Here is a 27,305-nt window from a genome sequence, read left to right on the forward strand (position 1 = left end):
GAGGCACGGTTTTAAATGGGATGGGGGGGAAACAGAACTTTCTTTCAATTGTTCAATATAGAGGAAAAACCCAAAGGAAGATACCAGATACCAGAAACAAACACACACACACAGTTCAGTCCCTCGCAAGGAGCTTGAGTTTCCTCAGCCGGAAATGGGGCTCATTAGCCCCTCCTTGCCTGCAGAGCTCACAGGACTGTTACCAGGGGAAGAAGCGCGTGGGACAGGATAATGGGCTAAGCAGGCATACGCTTCGCTAAGATGTGAGGAGTCCTGCGGGACGAAGGCCGGAACCCGAGATAGGGAGGGTACTGGCCTTGGCCCGGAACCATCGTTCGAGAGTCCCGGGATTTGCCGGTCCCGCCCACCGAGCCCACACGGTCGCAGAAAACCGGGGCGCATCCGCCGGAGATATGCCCCACCTGCCCTTCCCGGCGCGCGACCCGGAAGCAGAAGGGAGGCAGTCTCATTTTTCCCTCCTGTGCGTGTTTCCTGCGTCAGGCGCGGCGGTAGCGGAGAGCGGCGGCAGTCTATAGCGTGTGGTGGGGGGAGCGGAGCTCTGAGACCCCTGAGCATCCGCGGCCATGGCGGATGTGACCGCTCGTAGCCTGCAGTACGAGTACAAGGCGGTGCGTGTGGGCTCGGAGGAGGGCTCTGGGCTGAGGAGGCCGGTGGGGAGCGGGAGGCTGAGGAAGGGAGTTTCACTCTGAAGGCCTACGGGAGAACCGCGAAAGCAGAGGGGAAATCAGATTCAGGCGAAGGAGCGGGTACACGACGATATGAATAACCCCACTGGTGACTGGGGCAAGCGGGATGGGCTAAGAGCTCTGCCAGGAGTGTTTGTTCCCTGTCCCCTCGGCCCTGTTCCCGCCCCCTTCCGTATCTCATCCCCAGCGTGCCCGACAGTGTTCCCAGGGCGAAGTTATGGGCAGTGTTAGGAGCAAGGATTGTTCTAACGATTTGATTGCCCTTTGCTCATGCGCAATTATATGATGCACTTCTTAAGGAAAACATCTTTTTATTCCGACTAGTGATTTTCGTTACTTATTTGCCCCAGTTCTTACTTCCTTTGTTATCAGCTGGTATCCCTTTGGTACCGGCATTGGCCCTGCTCCTGTCAGAGTTTCGATAACTTTGTGATCTTTTCAGAACTCGAATCTTGTCCTCCAAGCTGACCGCTCTCTCATTGACCGGACCCGCCGGGATGAACCCACAGGAGAGGTTCTGTCCCTGGTTGGGAAGCTGGAGGGCACCCGGATGGGAGATAAGGCTCAACGGACGAAACCACAGATGCAAGAGGAAAGAAGAGCCAAGTGAGTAACAGGGGGAAAATGATTTTTCTTCAGACCCAAAGTCCATTTTCCCTTGGCATTTGAGCAGTGTTTTTTTTTTTTTTTTTTTGCTGAATTGCTTGGTGCAAGTGAGATGTCATTGGCATTAAAACAATTCAGTAAAGATAAAAACAACATAAGAATCGAAAAGTTCTTTGGCCTAAACAAGTGTATCTGAAGTGGAAAACAACTTTTAGATCTTTTTTCAGCATGTGTTTTTCATCCATAGAGAGATCTTAATTTTCTTCATGGTATTTTGAAGATTCTTGGTAAACTCTTTTTTTTGTTGTTGTTGATCTATTTTACATATAGTAGTTTATCTGTTAACCCCTTACTTTTTTTAAAAAATTATTTATTTTTTGGCTGCATTGGGTCTTCGTTGCTGCGCACGGGGGTTACTCTTTGTTGCGGTGCGTGGGCTTCTCATTGCGGTGGCTTCTCTTGTTGCAGAGCACGGGCTCTAAGCATGCGGGCTCAGTAGCTGTGGCTCGCAGGAGAGTGCAGGCTCAGTAGTTGTGGCGTACGGGCTTAGCTGCTCCACGGCATGTGGGATCTTCCCGGACCAGGGCTCGAACCTGTGTCCCCTGCATTGGCAGGTGGATTCTTAACCACTGCGCCACCCGGGAAGCCCCGTTAAACTCTTGTCTCAGTAACTCTTCTCACTCTTCTCTTTTATTACTAACTTACCACCCCTACTTCTTTTGTCTGCTGTTGCCCACTTCCAGTTTTGTTGTTATAAACTACCATTCAAGCATGAAAGGCAGGTGTTTTGTTTTGCTTTTTTGTTGTTTTTTTACTTTTGCGGGGTGATATATTTCCAAACTTAAAAAAAATCATTGAACTTTATCTCACTGTTATCTTTCGACCCTGATCGTCTCTGTCTTCCTCTTCTCTCATGATGAAGTCTCAAAAATTCGTAGGCCCGGTTTTGATTAAAGCAGTTGTATTTGAAATGAGTTACATATCATTGGTCCTCCACTTTGCAGAGTATGACTTCTTTTCCAGGAATTGATGGCAGTAGATTCCTTTGGAGCTTCGGTTTTCTGGCTAGAAAAAGAAAATGTGTCTGAGGGATAAAAAACTAGTCAAAATCCAATCATATATTGTCAGACAAAGTAGAAAGGGTTGTCTCTTTTAAATGAACGTGGAGGATGTCTCATTGTAAAATTTAGTGCATCTAGTGAGAGAATGTCAGAGTATTCCCTTTCTGTTACTGTGTTCCCATAAAGAAATACTCCTGCAAGTGACTAAGGCCAAATGGGAATCATTTGCTGAGATAACAGATTTGTGGTTTTAAGTATTACCTGTGTGGAGGAGGGTGGGGTGGGCTTCCTTTAGTCTTGCCTTTGAGAGGGAAGGTTCTGCCCGTTCAGCATCACACTCTGCCCATTAGGCGAAGAAAGCGTGACGAGGACCGGCATGACATCAACAAGATGAAGGGTTATACTCTGCTCTCGGAGGGCATTGATGAGATGGTGGGCATCATCTACAAGCCCAAAACTAAAGAGACCCGGGAGACCTACGAAGTGCTGCTCAGCTTCATCCAGGCTGCACTTGGGGACCAGGTGAGGCAGCCAGAGGGTGAAGCCATGTTTTTGGAGAGGGAGGAAGTCACAACTGGGAGGCACCAGAGGACCCTTGTCTGTGTATTTTCCTGTGTGGGCCATACCGATATGCAGAAGTGGCTAATATTTATGGAGCGCTTACTTTATATGGGATAGCATTTTACATGTCTTCTCTCTTTCAGTTCTCATGTTAGCTCTATGACCAGGTGCTATTAATATTTACTTTCCATTCTACAGAAGAGAGGTGTGAGGCAAAGAATACTTAAGTAATCTTCCCAAGTCACAGAGGTAGTGTTTGGCAGAGCCAGGATGTAAGCCCGGGTAGTTTATATCCAGAATCTGTGCTCTTAGCATTATACATGTGATTAGATTAAGGACCTCTGTGGGTCTCTGAGAGACTCTGGTGAGGTGGTTGCTAGAGGAGGTGAGGATGAAGAATTGCCACAAGTTTGGCAGGCTCGGGCAGGACTGCAGAGTGCCTCTCCCGTCTGGAGATCTGTGGCACACTGCTGTGGAAGCCGTGTCTGTCTTCCTAAGACCACTTACCTGATTTTTTGAAACAGATGAGTCTTCCTTCAATTTTGTGACCTTTGGTGGCATTTTTAAATTAACATTAGTGAAAATGGTCGGAACCTGGTATGCAGGTTTTAAAGAGATACAGCTCTTCACATCCTATTGTCCCGTAAAGCTGGTCAGTGATGTTCTTTGTCTTTGTCTCGTTCTAAATTTTTTTTTTTTTTTTTGCCGCCAGCCACGTGATATCCTTTGTGGGGCAGCTGATGAAGTTCTAGCTGTTTTAAAGAATGAAAAGCTTCGGGACAAGGAAAGGAGAAAGGAGATTGATCTGCTGCTGGGTCAGACAGATGATACAAGATACCATGTGTTAGTGAACCTGGGCAAAAAGATCACAGACTATGGTGGAGACAAGGAAATCCAGAATATGGGTAAGTGAGCTCTTTGTGTCCTGACCATATTAACTGGATGCTCGTTGACCCCTAATGTGATCTTCTAGCCTCAGCCATTAAAGCATCTGAAAGATGCTTTACAAGGTTTCCATAACCTATTTGGTGTTTTTGGAGGGGTTATGATTGATGGACACCAGAATCCCTAGATTCCGGTAGCCATTTCTCATTCTGAGACCCTTTTATTGTATAGAACATGGGAGAAAACTTGGATAGGGCCTGGGTGGAGGGTGGAGCAGGCAGAGCAGGGCCGTATCCACGGCCGGCAGATTGGAGCAGGCCTTGGTGGTAGCAGCACAGGAGGCTCTCTTTTTTTTTTTTTTTGTAAATTTATTTGTTTTATTTTATTTATTTTTGGCTGCATTGGATGTTCATTGCTGTGCGTGGGCTTTCTCTGGTTGATTCGAGCGGGGGCTACTCTTCGTTGCAGTGCGCGCGTTTCTCATTGCAGCGGCTTCTCGTTGCGGAGCACGGGCTCTAGGCATGTGGGCTTTGTTAGTTGGGGCACGCGGGCTCAGTAGTTGTGGCTCGTAGGCTCTAGAGCTCAGGCTCAGTAGCTGTGGCACATAGGCTTAGTTGCTCTGTCGCATGTGGGATCTTCCCAGACCAGGGATCAAACCCTTGTCCCTTGCATTGGCAGGCGGATTCTTAACCACTGCGCCACCAGGGAAGTCCCAGGCTCTCTTATGTTGATCATTTGTCTGTTAGTCCTTAGACCTTAGGTCTGTCCTGAGGAGAGGCAAGTCAGGCAGTTAGGGAGGAAATTAGCTCCCTAGTGCCTCATTTTACTAACTGTTCCCTGTCCTCCTTTTCTAATCCCTCACCGTTTCAGATGACAACATTGATGAGACATATGGTGTGAATGTACAGTTTGAGTCTGATGAGGAGGTAAGTGATAAGCAAACAGACCCAGTCTCGTCTTTTTTTTTTTTTTTCAGTTGTTAAGGTGAGGGGACCACTTCTGATATAAAGAAGTGCCCTAACTTAAGCCAGATAAGTTTTATGGTGTTGTATTGGTGTAAAACTTGGGCATAAATATTATTTCGCTGAAAAATTGTTATGGTTATTTTTTGGTTTTATAAAGCAAATTTGAACTTATAAATGTAAGTTAATATAATAATTGAAGATAAACCAAGTGGGTCAGCAAAAAGAAAGAAAAAAAGGTTAAGTACAGCGTATACTTCATTTCGGGAATGTGCTGTCCTGTTTTACTGCATTTTAACCGTACTGTGACAGTTTTCCTCTTTCCAGTACTGTGTCCTACTGCCAATTTCAAAAAAAAATGCACATTTGCCGCAGAGCATGGGCATATTTTGTACATAGTTGTGTCAGTAATAGTTGCAGCAGCCACTGAGGTTTACCATCTAATTAGAATTCTTGAATATAACTAATAGGAACAAGTGGGGCACTTGAAAAAATGTGCAGAGCTGCATTCGAGTTCTCAGTGGGTGTGTTTGGCTTCCTGAAAGGTAAAACGCCAGCTTTGGGATATCATAAACTAGGACAGGAAGAAGGGGTAGCAAAGGAGAGTCAGAGGAGAGAGCACAAAGCTGGGAGCCGAGAGGGCTGAATTTTGGTCCTATATCGGACAGGTCATTTTGCTTCAGTGTCTCCACCTTTCAAACGATATGATTAAGTAGATGACTGCTGAGCCCCTTCCTCCAGTAGAGTTAGTAGAATTTCTTTATTTTAAGTAGCAACAAACTAAAAGAATGCTTTGCTCATAGCATTCATTCATTGAACAAATGCTTATTATTAAGGACCTGCTTTTAACATGACCCTGTGCTCAGTACACAGTACACCTGTAGGCAGGTGTGTGAGTAAAGACAGTAGTGAGCAAGCGAAGTGTGGCCTCTACATTTCTGGTCACTGTGTGCTTTCCCAAGTGTGCTTCTGTATTGGTCCTTCTGGTAAATGTACTCTGGAATGAGGCTGACCCTGGTTCCAGTAAGTTGTTGGTTCCACCGCAGAAGCCTTTGCTCTAACCATGGAGCTTATTTTATGTGACTTGAGGGAGAGGTTCTGTGGTGATGCCGGGATCAGCTCCAGGTCACGAGTTGGGGTTCGGGCTGTTTCCACAGGAAGGTGATGAAGATGTGTACGGGGAGGTTCGAGAAGAGGCATCGGACGACGACATGGAAGGGGACGAGGCGGTGGTGCGCTGCACCCTCTCGGCTAATGTGAGTACAGCTTGCTCTTGCCCACCGCTGCAGGGCAGGTTGTTTCTGGGTGTAGCACTTCTTTCCCATACCTAGGTCCTGTCATGTATTATGTATTTCCCATACCTTTCCCATAGGTCCTGTCATGTATTATGTATTGAGCTACCTTTTCATAGGGTGAGCTGTGATAAACATTTCGTGTCTTGATTTTTCTTAAGGTTTCAGTCAGTCACCCTCTTTCTCAAAGGCATGTGTTGATGAAGTCTTGGTGGGTTTGGTGTGCTCATGAACTCAGTATAGCAGAGTCGTCATCCCCCCCCACCGCCCCCTGCCCCCCCCCCCGAAAGTCCTCAGAAGAGGGTAGGCTGTAGGTGGGTGGCCTGCAGAGCTTTGTTGCAGGATGATAAGAAAGCACGTGGGGCAGATGGAGACACAGTGAGCTCAGTGCCTGGTTACTTTGTAGCTTGTGGCCTCAGGGGAACTGATGAGTTCCAAGAAGAAGGATTTGCACCCTCGGGATATTGATGCCTTTTGGCTCCAGCGGCAGCTCAGTCGCTTCTATGATGATGCCATTGTGTCGCAGAAGAAGGCAGATGAAGTCTTGGAGATTTTGAAGGTACAGCCGGGATAATGTTTTTGTGTTCCGTGTGTCTTAGCAGATGGGGCAGTGTAGGAAGCAGATGGCTGTGTCCTTAATCGTGGTGTTACCTTCTCCCTGCAGACGGCCAGTGATGACCGGGAATGTGAGAACCAGCTGGTTCTGCTCCTTGGCTTCAACACTTTTGATTTTATTAAGGTGTTGCGGCAGCACAGGATGATGAGTGAGTATATATGGAGAACGCTTTTGGGTCGTAGGTAGGTGTGTGATAGAGGTTGTGTTGCTTTCATAGCCTCGCCAATTGTTTCATGCATTTTTCTTTCTACCCCAGGGTTGAAGGTTGATTTTGTATCTCACCTTGCCTTTCTTCCTTTTGCTGTTGGCAGTTTTATACTGTACCTTGCTGGCCAGTGCACAGAGTGAAGCTGAAAAGGAAAGGATCATGGGAAAGATGGAAGCTGACCCAGAGCTGTCCAAGTTCCTCTACCAGCTCCACGAAACGGAGAAGGAGGATCTGATCCGGGTAAGGGCTGGGTTGGTTTGTCTGTCTGACTCCTGAGTTAGAGTGTTTGCTTTGGAAAAGAGACGCTAGTTAGAAGATTGCAGCAAAAAGCTAAAGTCCTGTTAAAGCAGGAAGTTGAAGAAGTGAATTATTTCTCCAGATTCTTTGAGTTTGGTCATTGGTACAGCATGGAATCAACACCTTCATGCTGGTGTGGTCGAGAGACTGCTGACCTGCTGCTATCGTCACCAGCACCTGGGCCCTTTGCTGTTTGTTCACACAATAAGTCATGGTGTCTGCTGGTAGTACAGGAACACAACGCGTGTTTGCTGAACACAGAACCCACACTCTGTCCCTTAAGGATAGCCCTTGATGTTGCATTGTTGAACATCGACTTTTGAAATCCCAGGACTATGTATTGTCCCTTGAAAGTGGTTTGATTTCATCATTCTGGTGGTCCTCAAGGGTCTGAACGTAAAGGGCCACCTTTCTGTTTCAGGACTTACTAGTCAGCACCTGTGAGTCAAGCTCAGCCAAGGGACTGAAAAGGACAAGAAGCTGGGATGGTGATGAATCATTGCTATTCTTTCTGTCTTTCCGCATCACAGGAGGAGAGGTCTCGGAGAGAGCGAGTGCGTCAGTCCCGGATGGACACAGATTTGGAAACCATGGATCTGGACCAGGGTGGAGAGGTAGGTACCAAGGCCATTTCCAAGGCTGTGAGGGATGGAAACTCCTTTGCTCAGCTTGCTCACTTTATATTCTTGTTTTTCATACTCCCAGGCACTGGCTCCGCGACAGGTTCTGGACTTGGAGGACCTAGTTTTTACCCAGGGGAGCCACTTCATGGCCAACAAACGCTGTCAGCTTCCTGACGGATCCTTCCGTCGCCAGCGCAAGGGCTACGAAGAGGTGCATGTACCTGCTCTGAAGCCCAAGCCCTTCGGCTCTGAAGAAGTGAGTGAATTGCTTTTCTAAGTTTTCTGCTCACTTCGCCTCCCTTCCAGTTTGGATTTCCACCCATTGACCAAAGTGTGGCCTTGTCTCACAGATAGTTTATTCCAGAAGTGGAAGCTGCTGCAGAGTTTTCCCGTTTTGATTTTGAGCCCTGGGGACAATACTGATCTCTCTGGTCTGGCCTTTAGTGGAGCGTTATGCAGGGAGGTTGCTGGAAAGTGCAATCTCGCAAAACCACAGTCTGCTCAAGGGTGCTGCTCATGTGATGTGCATGGCATTTTTTTCTAGCAACTTCTTCCAGTGGAGAAACTGCCCAAATATGCCCAGGCTGGATTTGAGGGCTTCAAAACACTGAATCGGATCCAGAGTAAGCTCTACCGTGCTGCTCTGGAGACGGATGAGAATCTGCTGCTCTGCGCTCCTACCGTAAGCACTGCCCTGCCTGCCTTTTTCTTGTGGAATGCGGTGTATATTTTAGGTGGCAATATTGTTCATTTCCATCCTTACCCCCTAATTCTTCATTTGGTGGAAGAGATGTTAAATGGTAGGGTAAAATCCGCAGGACATGCTCTGTTTTGGTGATAAGCCCTTAGAAATTAGGGTAGTGAGCATAACAAGGTACACAGGCCTTCTTGTCCTTGACCTCCCGTAGGGTGCTGGTAAGACCAACGTGGCCCTGATGTGTATGCTCCGAGAGATAGGGAAGCACATTAACATCGATGGCACTATCAACGTGGATGACTTCAAGATCATCTACATCGCCCCCATGAGGTCTTTGGTGCAGGAGATGGTGGGCAGTTTTGGAAAGGTAAGGGGGTAGAACCTTCCTCCAGAAGATATTGGGTGCAGCTATCAAAGTACTGGGGACAGGCCTGGTGCTTCTCTGCTTCTTATATTAGGGCATTTCTGGAATGCCTTGTGTGGTGTTTTTTTTCTCCTTCGAAGGTGGAACTTGACCCAAGTACAGAGTGTTTGTGAAAGGAGAAAGTTCTGGATCTGTTTTGGGCTTTTACAAGGGTTTACCATCTTTTTAATCTTCCCCTTAGCAATTTTCTGCAGTTGGTATCATTTGCATTATCGGAGTATTTATGAAACACTCACATGGGTGGTTGATAATAGATCTAGTGTTATTCCAGGTCTGTTGTCTGCAAGCTTCCATTTCCCCCTCTTGTGTGCAGAGCTCCCAGAGAGCATTTTTCTGCTTCCTTAGCCTGAGTGTAAACTTGGATTTGTTTTAGAAATAAATGTTCATATGATCGACCTCATACACTTGATATTTCCCTGAAGGGTTGATACCTACCTCCAGTACCCCACACTCAGACTTCACAGACAGAGAGTGTGGAGTCCAGGCCCCCTCCAGGCATTCTTGCCTGATGTGCCTTTCCTACACCCAGCGCCTGGCCACGTACGGCATCACTGTTGCAGAACTGACTGGAGACCACCAGCTGTGCAAGGAGGAGATCAGCGCCACTCAGATCATCGTCTGCACCCCTGAGAAGTGGGACATCATTACCCGCAAGGGTGGGGAGCGGACCTACACCCAGCTCGTGCGACTCATCATCCTGGTGAGCAGGGGGTCCTTGTGGGAACGCAGAGCCCAGGCCTGGTTGAGGAGGGGTTGCTGGGTTTTAATGCTAAACTTTTCTTCAGTGCCTTTCCTCCAGTTACTGGCCTTCGTAATGGCAGCTATTGTCAGCATTGCTCTTACCGCTAAATGAGAATCTGCACCGAATTGAAACACTTCCCAGTAGGTGCATGCTCCTTACCATATCATTTATACTTTTTTTATGTCAAATATTTTGAAATAAATGTAAACAGACAATTAAAAAAACTGTTGATGCTTATATCCTCCCAGAACATTAAAGGGCTTTATAAATAATCCATTCTCATAGGGAATGAGTAAAGAGTCAGGATATTGTGTCCTGTATACACAGAAGCCCCCAGGGAGGAATGACAGTCTGAGTGCTGTTTCTTTTGGTTGTCTGGGGAAGCAGAAAGGAGACCTTGCTTGTTGATTTGCAGCATTCTAGAGCAGGGTTGGCAATCTGTGGCTACTGATTTTTGTTTTATTGGAACACAGCCATACCCATTTACATATTGTTCACAGTTACTTTTGTGCTGCAGTGATAGAATTGAGTATTTGTAACAGAGACTGTATGGCCCACAAGCCTAAAATATTGACTCTCTGGCCTTCAAGAAAAAATTTGCTAGCCCCTGCTTAGAGTCTGCTACTCAAAGTCTTGTTAGAAATGCAGAGTCCTGGGACTTCCCTGGTGGCACAGTGGATAAGACTCCATGCTCCCAATGCAGTGGGTCTGGGTTTGCTCCTTGGTCAGGGAACTAGATCCCACATACATGCCTCAACCAAGAGTCTGCATGCTGCAACTAAGAAGTCAGCATGCTGCAACTAAAGATTCCCACGTGCTGCAAGAAGGATCCTGCGTGCCACAACTAAGACCCAGCGCAGCCAAAATAAATAAGTATTTGTTTTAAAAAAGAAAGAAATGCAGAGTCCCTGTCCCCACCCCCACTTACTGAAATACAATCTGCATTTTAATAAGATCCCCTCCTGCTTTGTATGCCTGCTGAAATTTGAGAAGCACTGCCTTAGGCTATGTGAATTCTTCATTTGATGCATTATACAATTAGTTCTTGGTAAAGATAACTGCCCAGAGGTAAAACCTTATATGATATAAATATGGTCTGATCAGAAGCTTTATCTTTAGTAAAGAAATTTTCCTTTGAGTGGAGTTATGAATTCATTTACCCGAAGTATCAGATTTTCTTACCGTAAAGCATTGTTTCACTGAACTGTAGCAAAGCAGCTAGTGGTCGGAGCATGTTATTTCCTGGGGTATTTCACGGTGAATATTATCTCATCCTTTGGGTTTCCTTGGCTTTGGGATCCCTTTTCTTCTTTATTTGGCATATTAGGTGTGTACCTACAAAATGGGAATACTCTCAGGAAAGGGGGCCACATTTCTCTAGTCCTACAGGTGATTTGCTGCCCTCCCATTCTTTAGGATGAGATCCATCTTCTCCACGATGACAGAGGTCCTGTCTTAGAAGCGTTGGTGGCCAGGACCATCCGGAACATTGAGATGACCCAAGAGGATGTCCGACTCATCGGTCTTAGTGCCACCCTCCCCAACTATGAAGATGTGGCCACCTTTCTGCGTGTGGACCCTGCCAAGGGCCTCTTCTACTTCGACAACAGGTATAAGAAAAGACTGGGAGAAGTTTAACCGGGGTGACCTTCCTGCTGTCCTTCTTTTCCAAGGAGCTCTATTAGATTGGGTTTTAGAATGGCCTTTGGGTTTTGATGTGATATGAATCCAAAAAGAGGAATATTGCTCCATGGCAGTGAAAAGAACTGTTTATTTCCTAAGAACTTTTGTCTCAGAAACCTCATTTGTCTAACTGTTGAACTTCTAGCTTCCGCCCAGTGCCTCTAGAACAGACTTACGTGGGCATTACGGAGAAAAAAGCTATCAAGCGTTTCCAGATCATGAATGAAATTGTCTATGAGAAAATCATGGAACATGCTGGAAAAAATCAGGTCTGTCATAGTTTCTCGTTATTCTTTTTTTTTTTTTTTAATTTATTTATTTATTTTTAGCTGTGTTGGGTCTTTGTTTCTGTGCGAGGGCTTTCTCTAGTTGCGGTGAGTGGGGGCCACTCTTCATTGCTGCGCGCGGGCCTCTCACCACCGCGGCCTCTCTTGTTGCGGAGCACAGGCTCCAGACACGCAGGCTCGGTAGTTGTGGCTCACGGGCCCAGTTGCTCCGCGGCACGTGGGATCTTCCCAGACCAGGGCTGTAACCCGTGTCCCCTGCATTGGCAGGCAGACTCCCAACCACTGCGCCACCAGGGAAGCCCCTCTCGTTATTCTTGAACTCTGTTCTTTTGAATTTTTGACTTACTGATAGCCAAGCAAGACTGACAAAGATAAAGAGAGAAGACACAAAACAAATCACCAGTACCAGAAACGAAATGGGATATTACTACAGAATCTGTTACATTTGAAAGGATAGTAAAGGAATACTGTGAACAACTTTACACATGATTTTGACAGCCTAAAGGAAATGGGCCCATGTCTCAAAAACAACCAACTACCAAAACAGCCTTGATGAAATAGATAATCTGAATTGTCCTATAACCATTAAAGAAATTGAATTTGTAGTTTAAAAACTCAAAAAGGAAATCACCAGGCACAAATAATTAATTTGTCTATCTACATTATCAAGGGTTCTTCCATAAAAGATTTGGGTGACTTACACTAAAAACATAGTAAAAATGAAGATAAAAACTAGTGAAAGGGCATTTTACTAGTAAGTATGATTTAATTTTTTTATGGAACATTGACTGTTTTGCCTGATTAAAAAACATAAGAATTTACATGAAGACACAAATCTTTTCTTGGCACTAAATACTTGGAGGACTTTATTTCCTACAAAATAGTGCCTGTCTCATACTGAGACTTACTTCCTAAGTCCATTTATAAAGGCCAGTGCCCGTTATTTTATATAACATTTTAGCAGCTGAGAATCTCATCAGGTACCTGAACACAAATTAATTGAGATTCTTGAATGTGCATTCATATTATATTTAAACTTGCTGTTAAAAGATGGGGTGCTAAGAGTTAGTTTAGCTTCCCAGTTACAGGACCCTCATCACTGTACTTGCTAGGTTCGTTCGCTTAGGGTCTTGCGGGCCCTGTTAGGCTTCTGAGCCAGTGTGCATTACTGCCATCGCCCCTCTTCAAGACCTCAGTTTCCTGCCTGATAATGGTGCAGCCTCTGCTTCTGCTGGTTCCTTAGGGGCGTGGGGGTGACTGTCGGAGTTGTGTCTCTTGACTGTGGCAAACTGGGGCTTCTACTCAGGTGCTGGTGTTTGTCCACTCCCGGAAGGAGACTGGGAAGACGGCCAGGGCCATCCGGGACATGTGCCTGGAGAAGGACACGCTGGGTCTGTTTCTGAGAGAGGGCTCGGCCTCCACAGAAGTCCTTCGGACAGAAGCCGAGCAGTGCAAGGTGAGGCGAGACAGGCCCGGCTCTCTCATTCCTACCTGGTAACTGGCTCAATCTGAGTTGTCCCAGTGGTCCTCCGGGAGTGCGTGGTGGTGCTTTTTCACACAGGGTGAGGTTTGATTGGCTGTGGATATGTGGATAGGTGAGGGGCAGAGTCTCAGCTGAAGAGATTTGCTTCGTCTCTGGGGGAGTTCCCTCAGGAAGGCTCACCTCATCACCTGTTCTTTTCTGTTCTGCAGAACCTGGAGCTGAAGGATCTCCTGCCCTATGGCTTTGCTATTCATCACGCGGGCATGACCAGAGTTGACCGGACACTTGTAGAGGATCTTTTTGCTGATAAACACATTCAGGTGAGGGTGGGCAAAGCACAGATGGGGAAGACTGGAAACATCGGACGTTGTGCTATATGTGCGCGGTACTTCGTTGTTTCTGCCTCAGTTAAACCAGGTCAGAGGGTTGGGTAGGTACAGTCAGTGTAATGTCATACCACCTCTCCCAACTCTTCACGTCCTGCACGAAGGAAGATGAGTGAGTTCAGGAAAGCACCCGAGAAGCCCAGCAAGGCAAACATGTTGGTGACTCCAGATATTGTCAGACATAGGTCAGGACCTTGTTCATTCCCTCTCTCAGGAGAGCCTGTGTTTTAAATTGTCTAGTAACCTTAAGTTGATTCATATAGGTCTGCATATCTGTCTCTTAAGTGTCTCTAGAACCTTGAAATGTTGATTCTTGAAGAGATGAGGAACCCGTGGACTCCTTTCCTCTTTATTCTGGTGTTAGGTTGGCAAGTACGGGACCCACCTCGGTGCTGCTAGAAGCTCTGAGGCCAGTTGCCTAGAGAAGTTGAGGATAGTAATCCATGGTGGTAACGTCCGTTTTCCTTATTACCTTGCCTTGCCTCTGTAGGTTTTAGTTTCCACGGCAACCCTGGCTTGGGGTGTGAATCTCCCCGCGCATACCGTCATCATCAAAGGCACCCAGGTGTACAGTCCAGAGAAGGGGCGCTGGACAGAACTGGGGGCACTGGACATCCTGCAGGTATGGAGCTTTGGAGTTTATTCTCAGTGGGGAAAAGCATGCTGTGTCTTATACACAGGAGGCCCAAAAGATGGCAGATGGAAGGTGAGGTTCCATAATGTAGAAGCCTGGAATCAAACGCAGGAGCTCCGTGGCCATAGCCCTCTTGGTTGCTGTCTCTGACCTATAGATGCTGGGACGAGCAGGAAGACCGCAGTATGACACCAAGGGCGAAGGCATACTCATCACTTCTCATGGGGAGCTGCAGTACTACCTGTCCCTCCTCAATCAGCAGCTTCCTATTGAGAGCCAGATGGTATCAAAGCTGCCTGACATGCTCAACGCGGAAGTCGTGCTGGGGAACGTCCAGAACGCAAAGGTAGGGGAGGGCTCTGTCCTTGGCGCCTCTTGCCTTCTCCAGAGAGGCCAGGCTACCAGGAGTGAGGTGGTCTCGGTCATTGTGCTGTGGGCCACCAGCACCGGGGTCCTCCAACCCTGGGCCCCACGTCTCTCAGTGTAAGCAGGCTCTCAAGCTTCTTGGGTCTCTGGCTGACAGTTCCCCTTGTTGCCAAAATCTTAGAAAGGACTCTGTCTTCTTAATAATGGAATGTTATAAACGTTCACAAGACAGTATAATACATATCGTCATAGTTGGGAATTAATGTCTAAGTGCTCTGTGGGAGCTTTTCACTTGGACATCAGTTCTGCATGCTAAGGCCCATGATCTGTTTCTTACAGGATGCAGTGAACTGGCTGGGCTACGCCTACCTGTATATCCGAATGCTCCGATCCCCAACCCTCTATGGCATCTCTCATGATGACCTCAAGGGAGATCCCCTGCTGGACCAGCGCCGACTGGATCTGGTTCATACTGCTGCCTTGATGCTGGATAAGAACAATCTGGTCAAGTACGACAAGAAGACGGGCAACTTCCAGGTGAGTGGGCTGAGGGATGGAGGTCCCTGCAGAAGTTGTAGCCCCAGGAGACAATTTTTCAGATCACTGTCTTGATTCAAGTACTGCCTAATTGCCCACTGCTTGGAACAGCAGAAAGACAAGTGGCATTGGACTGTGCCCTTTGAAACTGGGAACTTCTAAAATGGTATAAAACCTGACGGTGCTTCCTTTCCATATCTTGAGCTGTGGTAGCTGATCCAGCTCTCTTGTCTGTGTGGGCATCAAGTCACACTCTAGGTCAGTTTATTGGGCCATCCTTCTTCCTGTGCTTGGGCCAGGCACTTGTATCGCTGTGTGTTCACCCAGTGGGCCCCTCTTGTCCACAGTGAGAGGTTGCCGCTTGTTACTGATCAGCTTTGAATTGAGTCTTCCTTCTTTGTAGGTGACAGAACTCGGTCGTATAGCCAGCCACTACTACATCACCAATGATACGGTACAGACCTACAACCAGCTGCTGAAGCCCACCCTGAGTGAGATTGAGCTTTTCAGAGTCTTCTCATTGTCCTCAGAGTTCAAGAACATCACCGTGAGAGAAGTGAGTCCACTCAGCATGTTGGAACTGGCAGTTGGCACCCACTGCCACGTCGCTGGTTGGTTCTCTCCTTGGCCTCCTGGCTTTTTCTTGACCTGTTTTCTTCTTGTGGCAGGAAGAGAAGCTGGAGCTGCAGAAGCTGCTGGAGAGGGTGCCCATCCCTGTAAAGGAGAGCATTGAGGAACCCAGTGCGAAGGTGAGCCCAGCTCCTCTCTGCTTGGGGTAAGGATCAGGTGGTTTTCCTAGTCTTCTAAAAGATGAACCTTAGAAAAGAATTTAAAAAATAAAAAGATAAAATAAAAAATAAATAAATAAAAGATGACCCTTGAGTTTGAGTTTGTTCTTGGTAATCTGCTCAGTTCTCCAAGTTTCTGCATCCTTCTCACATGTTCTTTTTACATGGAGTAACAATTATTTAATGTCTGCAAATCAAGAGCTCTAGAAGGTCTTACATGGCATGGATGCCCAGAGCAGAAATGTATTCACTTTTTCGGATGGTTCAATGATCGGCCTCCTTCTGGCTGATTTGCTTTTTTCCAGATCAATGTGCTTCTCCAAGCTTTCATCTCGCAACTGAAATTGGAGGGCTTTGCGTTGATGGCCGACATGGTGTATGTTACCCAGGTGAGGGCAGGGTTGTGCCACCCCTGCTAAGTTCCCATCCCGTGTTCTGTGTGTGTCTGGTAAAAAGTAGGCCTGACATGAGTGAGGGAGAAGGAATGCTGAGTTGTGCCCCAGGTGGCTTGTCGGCTGGTGCACGTGTGGTACGGCCGCTCTGTTTTACTGATCTTGAGCACGCGGGAAGGTGAGGCCTTTACGGAGATGCTGGGAGGCTCCACGTGGAGATCGCGAGACACGGTGTCTGCTTCCCTGTGGAGAGGGACTTCCCATTATGGCTGCTGGGCTCCTAGATAAACCCAGAAATGGCAAAAGGCTTTATTAACTACTCTTTGTCTTTTCCTCAGGACAAGTCACTAGCACCCTTACTCTTGCTAGGACTCTAAATGCTAAATGAGTCAAAAGCCTTACGAACACGCAGTGAGCGGAAGGTTACAATGCTGGGCGCTGAGCTCTAGCTGCACTTCTCTGACTGTCCTGCGTCAACCAGTGTCTGCTGGGGGCGGGGGTGGGTCGTGACAGAGGGACTTGGGTTTTGAGTTGGTGTAGCTGGTCGTATCAGAGCTTGAGGTAATTAAACCCTGTGTCGGGTGGCTGCATTATTAGGTCTGGGGACAGTGCGGACTTGACAGGGGGAACGCTTCATCTTTCCCCAGTCGGCCGGCCGGTTGATGCGTGCCATCTTTGAAATTGTCCTGAACCGAGGCTGGGCGCAGCTTACAGACAAGACCCTGAACCTCTGCAAGATGATTGACAAACGCATGTAAGGCCCCGTGAGCTGGAAGCTGCTCACACGGTGGGGGTCCCCGGGCTGAGGGTGTGGTGGGAAAGCCTTAGAGCGCGTCAGATCTCGCCCTGATGTGTGAAATATGCACCTGGGTGAAAGTTGAGAAGGGGGCAGGCCCTTTGGGGTGGAGCTGAGGAGTCGGGGAGGGTGGAGTCGGGAGGGTGGCATAGTTGGAGATGTCTGTCTTCAGCATTCGAGCTTCGTGGGTTACAGCTCATCCGTTGGAAGCCGTGAGGAGGGCAGTTTGTTCCAGGCCCTGCACAGGGGACTGATAGTTCTGTTTCCTTCCTGGACAGGTGGCAGTCCATGTGTCCTCTGCGCCAGTTCCGGAAACTCCCTGAGGAAGTAGTGAAGAAGATCGAGAAGAAAAACTTCCCTTTTGAGCGTCTGTATGACCTGAATCACAATGAGATAGGTGTGTGGGAAGCCGTCCTCCTGCTCGTCCGCACAGCTCAGATGTCTCCCTAAGCCTGCCTGCTTTCCAGTTCCTAGGCCTCGTGCCCTGACATCCTGGGCTCACTTGTCTCGTCCCACTAGCAATAAGCTTGCTCTTGGTCTCGGGGCTTTGAATCCTCTGGGCCCACTGAGAGTGGAGGGAAGAGCCTGCCCTTCTGGAGTGGAATCCGCCCATTCCCCTTGGTGGCCCTCAGGGCTGGGTTTGCAGGTACATCAGGCAGGCTGGGCTGCAGCCCCGTGCTCTCTTGTGTACTCGCAGGGGAGCTTATCCGCATGCCCAAGATGGGGAAGACCATCCACAAATACGTCCACCTGTTCCCCAAGCTGGAGTTGTCGGTGCACCTGCAGCCTATCACGCGCTCCACGCTGAAGGTGGAGCTGACCATCACGCCCGACTTCCAGTGGGATGAAAAGGTCAGGCTGTGTGAGGCAGGGGCCTGGTTTCAGAGGGATCTTGAGGAGAGCGGGATTGGAGGGCTGAGTTACCGCCAGCTCATGCTCCTGTCACTTGTGCCCCTGTGGGCAGGTCCATGGTTCATCAGAGGCGTTCTGGATTCTGGTGGAGGATGTGGACAGCGAGGTGATCCTGCACCACGAGTATTTCCTACTCAAGGCCAAGTATGCGCAGGACGAGCACCTCATTACGTTCTTCGTGCCCGTCTTTGAACCGCTGCCCCCTCAGTACTTCATCCGTGTGGTGTCTGACCGCTGGCTCTGTGAGTGCATCTCCGCAGGGTCCCCTGGGCCAGGTCCTCCCGGGGCAGTTAGATGCGTGTCTTGCCCCTTGTACTGCGCCAGACTTGGCTGGGGAGAGTGCTGTGTATGCTGCCTTGGGGTTCCCAGTGTGCTGACTGCCCTTCCCGTTTCTTTTCTGGCAGCTTGTGAGACCCAGCTGCCTGTCTCCTTCCGGCACCTGATCCTGCCAGAGAAGTACCCACCCCCAACCGAGCTTCTGGACCTGCAGCCCTTGCCCGTGTCTGCCCTGAGAAACAGTGCCTTTGAGAGCCTTTACCAAGATAAATTTCCTTTCTTCAACCCCATCCAGACCCAGGGTAGGTGTTTCCATTTCCAGGCAGGCGGTTCCTTTGGAGGCCTTTTAAGGTCCCCTGGAGACAGGTAGGTTCTGCGGGAGGAGGGGGAGGAGGGCCCTCAGGTGCTTGGCAGGTGTGGGAGCTCATCAGTGCCAACTGCTGGAGCAGCCGGGACATTTTCCGTTCTCAGAAGCCCTTGTTTTCTATTAGATTTGCTTCGCTTCTTTGCACGTCTCCCTGAGGAGGGTTGGTAGAGCAGGTCTTATTATCATGGTGCACTGTCATTTCTCAGGCTCAGGAGGCTCCAGTATTGAACCAGAGTGCGCAGCGTTGACCGAGGCCGCCTCCGCCTTCATGCTGTAAACGACAGCTGTGTTCCCAGAGCATGCCCCGTGTTCTAAGTACTCTGGGCTGGGTGCATCCCAAGTGTTTTCTCTTTCATTCCTCTCACAATCCTGTTTGAGATACTAGCAAACAGGGATTTACCATTTGAGATACTACCATCAGTGTCCTGTTCTACAGATGAGGAAACCGAGGCAGGGAGAGGCACCCCAATTGAACCAGCCTAATAAATAGTAGAACTTGATTTTAACGCAGTCTGGATGCCAGGGCTTACTTATTAGGCTTTTACCTTCTCTGTGTATTTGACTCCAGGAAACACGGGAGAGGGTTGGAGGGGCAGAGGAGGGGAGCCAGTTCCCCTTGGTTCGGCATCCTGTCCCTGAGAAGCAAGGAAGGAGTCCTGGCCTCCTTTGCTTCTATTGTCCTCCCGCAAATCTCCAGGGGCCCTGAATTCTTGAACTTGGTCCCTTCTCCTCCTCTTGTGTGGGAAGGAGCAGATGAAGGGGAGAGATGTCGCAGGCCCGACTGCAGCTGGGGGCCCTGTGCCATCACCACTCATGGTTGCCATTCTGGGCTGACTGGCTGAGTTTCCTGCGTGTCCGAGTCTCTCTCGGTGTTCACGCTGCCTCTCTGTCACTTCTCAGTGTTTAACACCGTGTACAACAGTGATGACAATGTGTTTGTGGGGGCCCCCACGGGCAGCGGGAAGACCATCTGTGCGGAGTTCGCCATCCTGCGGATGCTGCTGCAGAACTCAGAGGGCCGCTGTGTCTACATCACCCCCATGGAGGCTCTGGCGGAGCAGGTGTGTCACGTGTGAATTTTCCCAGAAACCGTTTTCATCTCTGAGTCCAGATCAAGGTTTTCTGAGCCCTGAAATTCGCAGAGCCAACTGGGGCAAGACTGTTTGCCCGCTGGTAGCCATTTCCTCAGTCGTATACTAAAGGGAAGCTCTCCGGTCACTTATAGTTGGTGTGTGGTTACGAAGTATTTAGCTTGAGAGCTACAGGGCGACAGGCCTCTGTGTTTGGCTTCCCATGTTTTTCTCGTAATTCGTGAACTGTGGCCTGATGTTTTCTGCCCGCCCTCTGCCCGCCCGCCAGGTGTACATGGACTGGTACGAGAAGTTCCAGGACAGGCTCAGCAAGAAGGTGGTGCTCCTGACGGGGGAGACCAGCACGGACCTGAAGCTTCTGGGCAAAGGCAACATCATCATCAGCACCCCCGAGAAGTGGGACATCCTTTCCCGGCGGTGGAAGCAGCGCAAGAATGTCCAGAACATCAACCTCTTCGTGGTGGATGAGGTCCATCTTATCGGGGGCGAGAATGGGGTATGGCTTGACCTTGCAGCATAGGAGGGGGGCTGGGACCGGCAGAGTAGCCTTGGCCTTGGGCCTTAGGTGAGGGCCAGAGACTAGGGCTTCTCCCAAGAGGATTCTGCCCGTCACCTTATTCTGAAAGGATGATCTGAGACTTTTTTGTAGTTTTCTTGGAGAATAGCATTGCTTAGTGGAGATTGGCTGTGGAGGAGGTGGACGCAAAGACGGGAGAGCCCCTAATCACAAGGAAGAGTTAGGAGATCATCTCGAGGTTGTTGGGCTACACACGAAGCTAGCTCAGGGCCGAGGATGGAGCGCCCGGGCCTGCAGTGACTCCTGCTCCTCTTCCCAGCCCGTCCTAGAGGTGATCTGCTCCCGGATGCGCTACATCTCCTCCCAGATCGAGAGGCCCATTCGCATCGTGGCCCTCAGCTCCTCGCTCTCGAACGCGAAGGACGTGGCCCACTGGCTGGGGTGCAGCGCCACCTCCACCTTCAACTTCCACCCGAACGTGCGCCCCGTGCCCTTGGAACTGCACATCCAGGTGGGACCCACTCTTCCTGTTCCCACGTGGCCTCATGACGTCCAGGGCTCCCTGGGTTTGTAACCTCCTTTCTTCCTCGTCGGTTTCCAGGGCTTCAACATTAGCCACACACAGACTCGCCTGCTGTCCATGGCCAAGCCTGTGTACCACGCCATCACCAAGCACTCGCCCAAGAAGCCCGTCATTGTCTTCGTTCCGTCTCGCAAGCAGACGCGCCTCACCGCCATCGACATCCTCACCACGTGTGCGGCCGACATCCAGCGGCAGAGGTGGGCGGGGCCTGGCTCCTGGGGGCCCGTGGGGAGGTGAGGGTTGGCTCAGGTGAGACTGGCCTACCCTGCCGGGTGTTCTGTTCACAAGGGTGGGGTGGCCCCCGCCTGGCTCGGGGCTGGGCGACGCACAGCTGGAAGGGTCTCTGGGGGGGCGCGGGGAAGTGCTCCGGGCTGAGTCAGTGCTCATGCCGCCCAGGTTCCTGCACTGCACGGAGAAGGACCTGATACCCTACCTGGAGAAGCTGAGTGACAGCACGCTCAAGGAGACGCTGCTAAACGGGGTGGGCTACCTGCACGAGGGGCTCAGCCCCATGGAGCGGCGCCTGGTGGAGCAGCTCTTCAGCTCAGGTAGAGAGCAGCCTCGAGTGCGGAGTGAGGCTAGATCCAGAGGTGTCACGGGGGCGTGTTCAACTTCTGGGCGTGGGTGATACGTCTTTACAGCACGTTGGTCATTATCAAAATATTGATACTTACCAGATTATTTTATCTGTTATCTCATTTGATTTCAGTATCCTTGTGGTGAAGGTGGGACAGATATTACCCCTACTTTCTGGATGAGAGAGCAGGCAGGCACATAAGGTTGTGCTCTTTCAGAACCTGGTTTTTTAGACCAGGATATTTGGCCATTAGACCTGGTTTTCTACGGATAGCAGGCTCGGCAAAGTGGTTGGGCCTTAGAGATGGAGTAAACTCTGTTTCCCTTGGGTGGCTGTGTGCCTCTGTCCCTTGTTGACGTCAGCCATTTCACGCAGAGTATTATTTTGACAGTGCTTAGTGGAGCTGCAGTGGAGATTCTCCTGCCAGAATCATTACTGTCACTCTTTGACCCCTGAATCTGTCTGGTTTGGGGCACCTTCAGAGCTCGATTTTGCTACCATGTACTGAGCCAGCCCGTGGCTGAGTCAGCCTTAGCCCTTTCCAGTCAGCAAGGCCCATCTGTCAGGCAGGAGTGTGAGCCTAGCTTTCCCTGGGCTTGGGATTCTGTTCCAGGATTACCTCGTTTCCTCCAGGGTAGCCCCCCGCAGCAGAGCAACAGTGACATAGAGCCACCTCCTGTAGTACCGAGTTAGCCCCGTAGTCATTAAACCTTGTTCCTGGTAAGCTTTGCTCTGAGTTCTGAAACGTAACACAAGATAAGCCACTACCTGCCCAGGAGGCAGCAGGTCCTGCCTCACCCAGGGAGCCCTGTGCTCAGTCTCCTTCTCCCCTCTGCTGCTCAGGGGCTATCCAGGTGGTGGTAGCTTCTCGGAGTCTCTGCTGGGGCATGAATGTGGCCGCCCACCTGGTGATTATCATGGATACCCAGTACTACAACGGCAAGATCCACGCGTGAGTACAGCCGTGCTCTTGCTCTGTGCTAACGGGACCTTCCTTCCTAAGATGAACGTGACACCTGCAAATCCAGAAGTTCACTATTGTGAAGAAAAGGTGTTAGGGAAATAAGCAGCTAGCCGAGCTTCCACCCCAGCCAGGGTTTTATTTATATGGACTTATTTTTAATGTCTGAACCTGCTTCTAGATTTGGATTTGAGTCGGGTGACTTGATTACTCATGAACTACATAGCTGTAAAGTTTGGAAGCCTGCCTTACATATTAGATCCTTTAGTGGGAAGTTATTTGGCTGTTGGCATCAGATGGGTTAATAGCTTTGGTTCAAGGACACTGAGCAACAAAGTAATGACTCTTACACTTGAAAACTAAAGTGATGTATAGATAATGCGTGAAACTAGCGCCTGAGCATGGGAACTCATAAACAGAGTTTTGCTGTGATTGGCCCACGTCTCCCCGTGTTTGTACTTTATTCTTTGACATTTAGGGGGTCAGCCTCCTGAGTGTCTGTTGCTGCAGCTTTGCCTCCTCTCCCCTCCTGTCTCTAGGTACGTGGATTACCCCATCTACGACGTGCTGCAGATGGTGGGGCACGCCAACCGCCCTTTGCAGGATGACGAGGGGCGCTGCGTCATCATGTGCCAGGGCTCCAAAAAGGTCAGCCTGGGCCTCTTGCACTGCCTTTTGATCCTGGGCCTCAGAACAGATTCTTTAGTTTCTCTTTCGATAGATGTCTTTACTTATTTTTTTACATTCTGTCTGTCAACTTCTGCCTCTTTTATCTTCCACGTTGCTTTGGTAACAAGCCTCTTGGCTGCGTAGAATTTTGTAGCCTTTGGTTTTTGCTACTGCTGTTGACTCTGTGTTGAGGTCTTCTCCCTCTGGCTGGTTTCATCTTCCCTCATGCTCTGCTCAGCATGTGGGACTTGGTGTACCCCCTGTCTCTGCTGTAGAAATACCCAGTGATGCCAGTGGGAACAGGCATACACACCCAACTCTCCAGGTCCAGACCCAGCTCACCTTGTCTGTGCAACTGGTTTCTTCCATTTTGATTAGCTGTGTCTGTCTGTCACACAGGGGCCACATTTTCCCTTGGCCTTTTTTTTTCCCCTTGACCTATCTCTGTGACCATATTGTCATTGACTCTTTATTATCTTCTTTCCCATAGGATTTCTTCAAAAAGTTCTTATATGAGCCTTTGCCAGTAGAGTCTCACCTGGACCACTGTATGCATGACCACTTCAATGCTGAGATTGTCACCAAGACCATTGAGAACAAGCAGGACGCCGTGGACTACCTCACCTGGACCTTTCTGTACCGCCGCATGACACAGAACCCCAATTATTACAACCTTCAGGGTCAGTGGCTTTGGAGCACACCTTATCCTTTTGCAGTTTTCACAGCCCTTGCCATCTCCCTGTGACTCCCCACTTACCTCTCACCTTCACAGGCATCTCCCATCGTCACCTGTCTGACCACTTGTCGGAGCTCGTGGAACAGACCCTGAGTGACCTGGAGCAGTCCAAGTGCATCAGCATTGAGGACGAGATGGACGTGGCGCCTCTGAACCTGGGCATGATCGCCGCCTACTATTACATCAACTACACCACCATTGGTGAGGGCTGGCAGGGGCTGGGTCTGTGCAGAGCCTGAGCTAGAGGGATCTCAGGCAGGGCCTGCAGCCCATGGGGCATGAGAGATGATGATGCTTCCAGTGCCCCATCCGGTGTTTGTCAGAGGCACGCATCGCGGGGTGGAGCTGGGGTAGCCCAGGAGTTAACTCTCTCCTCTCTGCTCCTTTTCTGCCTGCTTTGACTCCTCTCAAATCTCCTTCCCTACCTCTCTCAGAGCTCTTCAGCATGTCCCTGAATGCCAAGACCAAGGTGCGAGGGCTTATTGAGATCATCTCCAATGCGGCTGAGTATGAGAACATTCCCATCCGGCACCATGAAGACAACCTCCTGCGGCAGGTGAGGGCACCTCGGCTTCAGGAGAACATGCTTGGAGCTGAAGCTCGGCCCGTGTTCCCAGAGCGCGCGATGCCCCGTCACCACAGGAAGACACCGACCCCTCCTGCCCCGACCTCCCTCACGCACCTCCACACGTCTCAGCCCCACCACCCCCAGGCACCCAGCCGCCCCTCTGAGTTTTGAAGGGTTGTGAGCCTGGGACAGGTTGTGCCTGAGAGTGGGTCTCAGGCAGGGTCACTTCTTCATCATCAGTTCTTTTTCTTCCACTTTCCAGTTGGCCCAGAAGGTCCCCCACAAGCTGAATAACCCTAAGTTCAACGACCCGCACGTCAAGACCAACCTGCTTCTGCAGGCTCACCTGTCCCGCATGCAGCTGAGTGCTGAGCTGCAGTCGGATACAGAGGAGATCCTTAGCAAGGTATCGAGTGGGGTCGGGGGGAGGCCCGTGTGGCCCGTGAAGCAGCAGTTCCAACCCTGCCTGCTCTTGCTCTCCTGTCCCTGTTCAGGCCATCCGGCTCATCCAGGCCTGTGTGGATGTCCTCTCCAGCAACGGGTGGCTCAGCCCGGCTCTGGCAGCCATGGAGCTGGCCCAGATGGTCACCCAAGCCATGTGGTCCAAGGACTCATACCTGAAACAGCTGCCACACTTCACCTCAGAGCACATCAAACGTTGCACAGACAAGGTGAGCCGGGCCGGGACCCGGAGTGTCGGGTGGCCGAGGCTGGGAGCCGAGCGTCTTGCACTGGGGGCGGTTGTGGAGGGGAGCCTTCTCGTTCTGGCTTCTCTGGAGGTGTTAGCCCTGGAGCTGCTAGAGGGCCTGACAGTTGTGGGCCATGTTCTTTCTGAAGCCATGTCTTCTTTAGATGATCTGATGGCATAGGAAGTAAAAGTAGCCGCTCTTTGGAGCCTCTTCCCTCTGCTGCTAGTCTGCATTCTCTCTTCTTCCCTGACCTCTGACACCCGCTGCAGGGGGTGGAGAGTGTTTTTGACATCATGGAGATGGAGGACGAAGAGCGCAACGCATTGCTTCAGCTGTCTGATAGCCAGATCGCAGACGTGGCCCGCTTCTGTAACCGCTACCCCAACATCGAGCTGTCCTACGAGGTGGTGGACAAGGACAGCATCCGCAGGTGAGCCAGAGAGGGCCAGGTGCCCCGCCCCGGGTCCTTGCTGGGCACAGCTGTGACGTGCGACCTGCGTTTCTCCCCACAGTGGCGGGCCGGTTGTGGTGCTGGTGCAGCTGGAGCGAGAGGAGGAAGTCACAGGCCCCGTGATCGCGCCTCTCTTCCCACAGGTACATCCTGGGAGCGGCTTCCCAGGGGTCCACTTGAGGCCCTACCCACTGGCTAGAGGCTGGGCTACAAGGGTACATAGTCACTGAGGGAGGAAATTTAGGGTAATAACGAAGCCACAGGCCTGAGGATTAATCTTGGGGCCATGGGTGTTTTCTCTGGGAGTTTTTGGTGGTTTTTTGCTTTAAGGCAATTTAGGTGACTGGTCGTTATTGAACGCCCCAGTTGCGCGGTGTTGTTGACGTCCGTGGCTGTGAAGAAGCATTTATCTTTAACTCTAAATGGCTCCAGGGGGAATTCCCTGGCAGTCCAGTGGTTAAGACTCCCTGCTACCAATGCAGGGGGCGGGCACGGGTTCGATCCCTGGTTGGGGAACTAAGATCCCATGTGTCGCTCGGCCAAAAAAAAAAAAAAAAGTCTCCGGGACAGCTGGGCTTTTCTAGTTGGTGTTTCTTCGCTCTCGTTTCTCACAGCCACTTACTCTGCTTCCAGTGCTTGGTTCTTTACCACCAAAGAGGAAATCTGATCCCTTACATGGGAGAATAATTGAAGGCTGAAAGGAGAAACCAGATATACTGTAATGTTTAAATTTACAAACTTCGTTTAATAGGCTCTGAGGAAAGAGCGCTTTAAAGTGGAATGCTTGGGTTTTCTGACAGTGGAGCGGCCAGCAGAGGGGGATTCTTGGTAGACGCAAGGCCTACTTTGGATCCTCTCTGCTGGCAGGCTCACCTCCATATTAACGTGTTTTTCTCCTCCGGCATATATGCCTTTTATTTGAAAGCATCTCTGAGGAACTCAAAGCTGCGAGGCCGCAAAGACTAGATGTCTAATAGTGGAATCTTGGATTTAGTGTCAGGTACTAAATGGGAGAAGGTACTTTGGGACAAGGAAATGAGCCAGAACCAACAAATGAGTTCATCTGCCTACTTACAGATTCATGTGAGACACCTCAGACAGTTTAAAATCTTAGGTATATCCAATTGTAGTTTGGGAAGAAGTTTTAGAAAGCTTTCTTTCTGGTTTCTGGTTTCTTACTTTTGTAACTTTTCTCCTGGTGTCATGATCATCAAGTTTTATGTGCTGACATTGTTGGCTTTTGGTCACTACAGAAACGTGAAGAGGGCTGGTGGGTGGTGATTGGAGATGCCAAGTCGAATAGCCTCATTTCCATCAAGAGGCTGACCCTGCAGCAGAAGGCCAAGGTGAGTGTGTCCGCTGGCCCTCGCGTGCTGTGAGATGGGGCAGGGTGAGAACTCTTCCTGTGTCTGAGCTGGCTCTGAGTTCTGCCTGCTCTCTCCAGGTGAAGCTCGACTTTGTGGCCCCAGCCACTGGCGCCCACAACTACACTCTGTACTTCATGAGCGATGCTTACATGGGATGTGACCAGGAGTACAAATTCAGCGTGGATGTGAAGGAAGCTGAGACAGACAGTGACTCAGACTGAGTCCAGAGGCCTTTGCTCTTGCACAGAGAGAAGAGTTGAACCTGTTTGGTACATGTACGCTGTCATGGGACCTCAGTCTTGGAGACCCGGTCTGTGTGAGGTCTGGCCAGCCAGTGCCGTCGCGGTCCCAGCCCACCCCACTACTTTCCCCTCCGGCTCCCTTGCCATCCAAACTTCGGGTCTAGTGTCTGCAGGTGTCAGGCATAAACTGTGTACACCATTTTTAGGCGTGTTCTTTGCAGTTCCTTTTGAGTCACACATTCTAATAAAATGACTTGGAGAAACCA

General features: G+C 49.9%; 1 protein-coding gene across 1 annotated transcript; it reads left to right on the forward strand.

Annotated features, from left to right (window-relative positions):
* The first annotated feature begins 434 nt into the window (after positions 1-434).
* Positions 435-27,305, forward strand: SNRNP200 (small nuclear ribonucleoprotein U5 subunit 200). Its single transcript, XM_007197347.2, has 45 exons — positions 435-629; positions 1,150-1,313; positions 2,725-2,896; positions 3,648-3,840; positions 4,691-4,746; positions 5,940-6,038; positions 6,481-6,633; positions 6,739-6,838; positions 7,002-7,138; positions 7,726-7,809; positions 7,901-8,074; positions 8,363-8,500; positions 8,727-8,882; positions 9,469-9,639; positions 11,098-11,291; positions 11,510-11,633; positions 12,958-13,107; positions 13,344-13,454; positions 14,011-14,142; positions 14,312-14,500; positions 14,860-15,057; positions 15,461-15,613; positions 15,726-15,806; positions 16,151-16,234; positions 16,885-16,991; positions 17,312-17,430; positions 17,731-17,885; positions 17,998-18,187; positions 18,350-18,523; positions 19,489-19,649; positions 19,948-20,175; positions 20,516-20,707; positions 20,798-20,976; positions 21,176-21,327; positions 22,200-22,308; positions 22,857-22,965; positions 23,477-23,666; positions 23,759-23,923; positions 24,157-24,278; positions 24,553-24,696; positions 24,785-24,961; positions 25,249-25,409; positions 25,492-25,573; positions 26,684-26,776; positions 26,875-27,305. The coding sequence occupies exons 1-45, from the start codon at positions 585-587 to the stop codon at positions 27,016-27,018; spliced, it is 6,411 nt and encodes a 2,136-aa protein (XP_007197409.1). The 5' UTR covers positions 435-584; the 3' UTR covers positions 27,019-27,305.

This window comes from Balaenoptera acutorostrata, chromosome 12, assembly GCF_949987535.1.
Source record: "Balaenoptera acutorostrata chromosome 12, mBalAcu1.1, whole genome shotgun sequence".
Lineage (NCBI taxonomy): Eukaryota > Metazoa > Chordata > Mammalia > Artiodactyla > Balaenopteridae > Balaenoptera > Balaenoptera acutorostrata.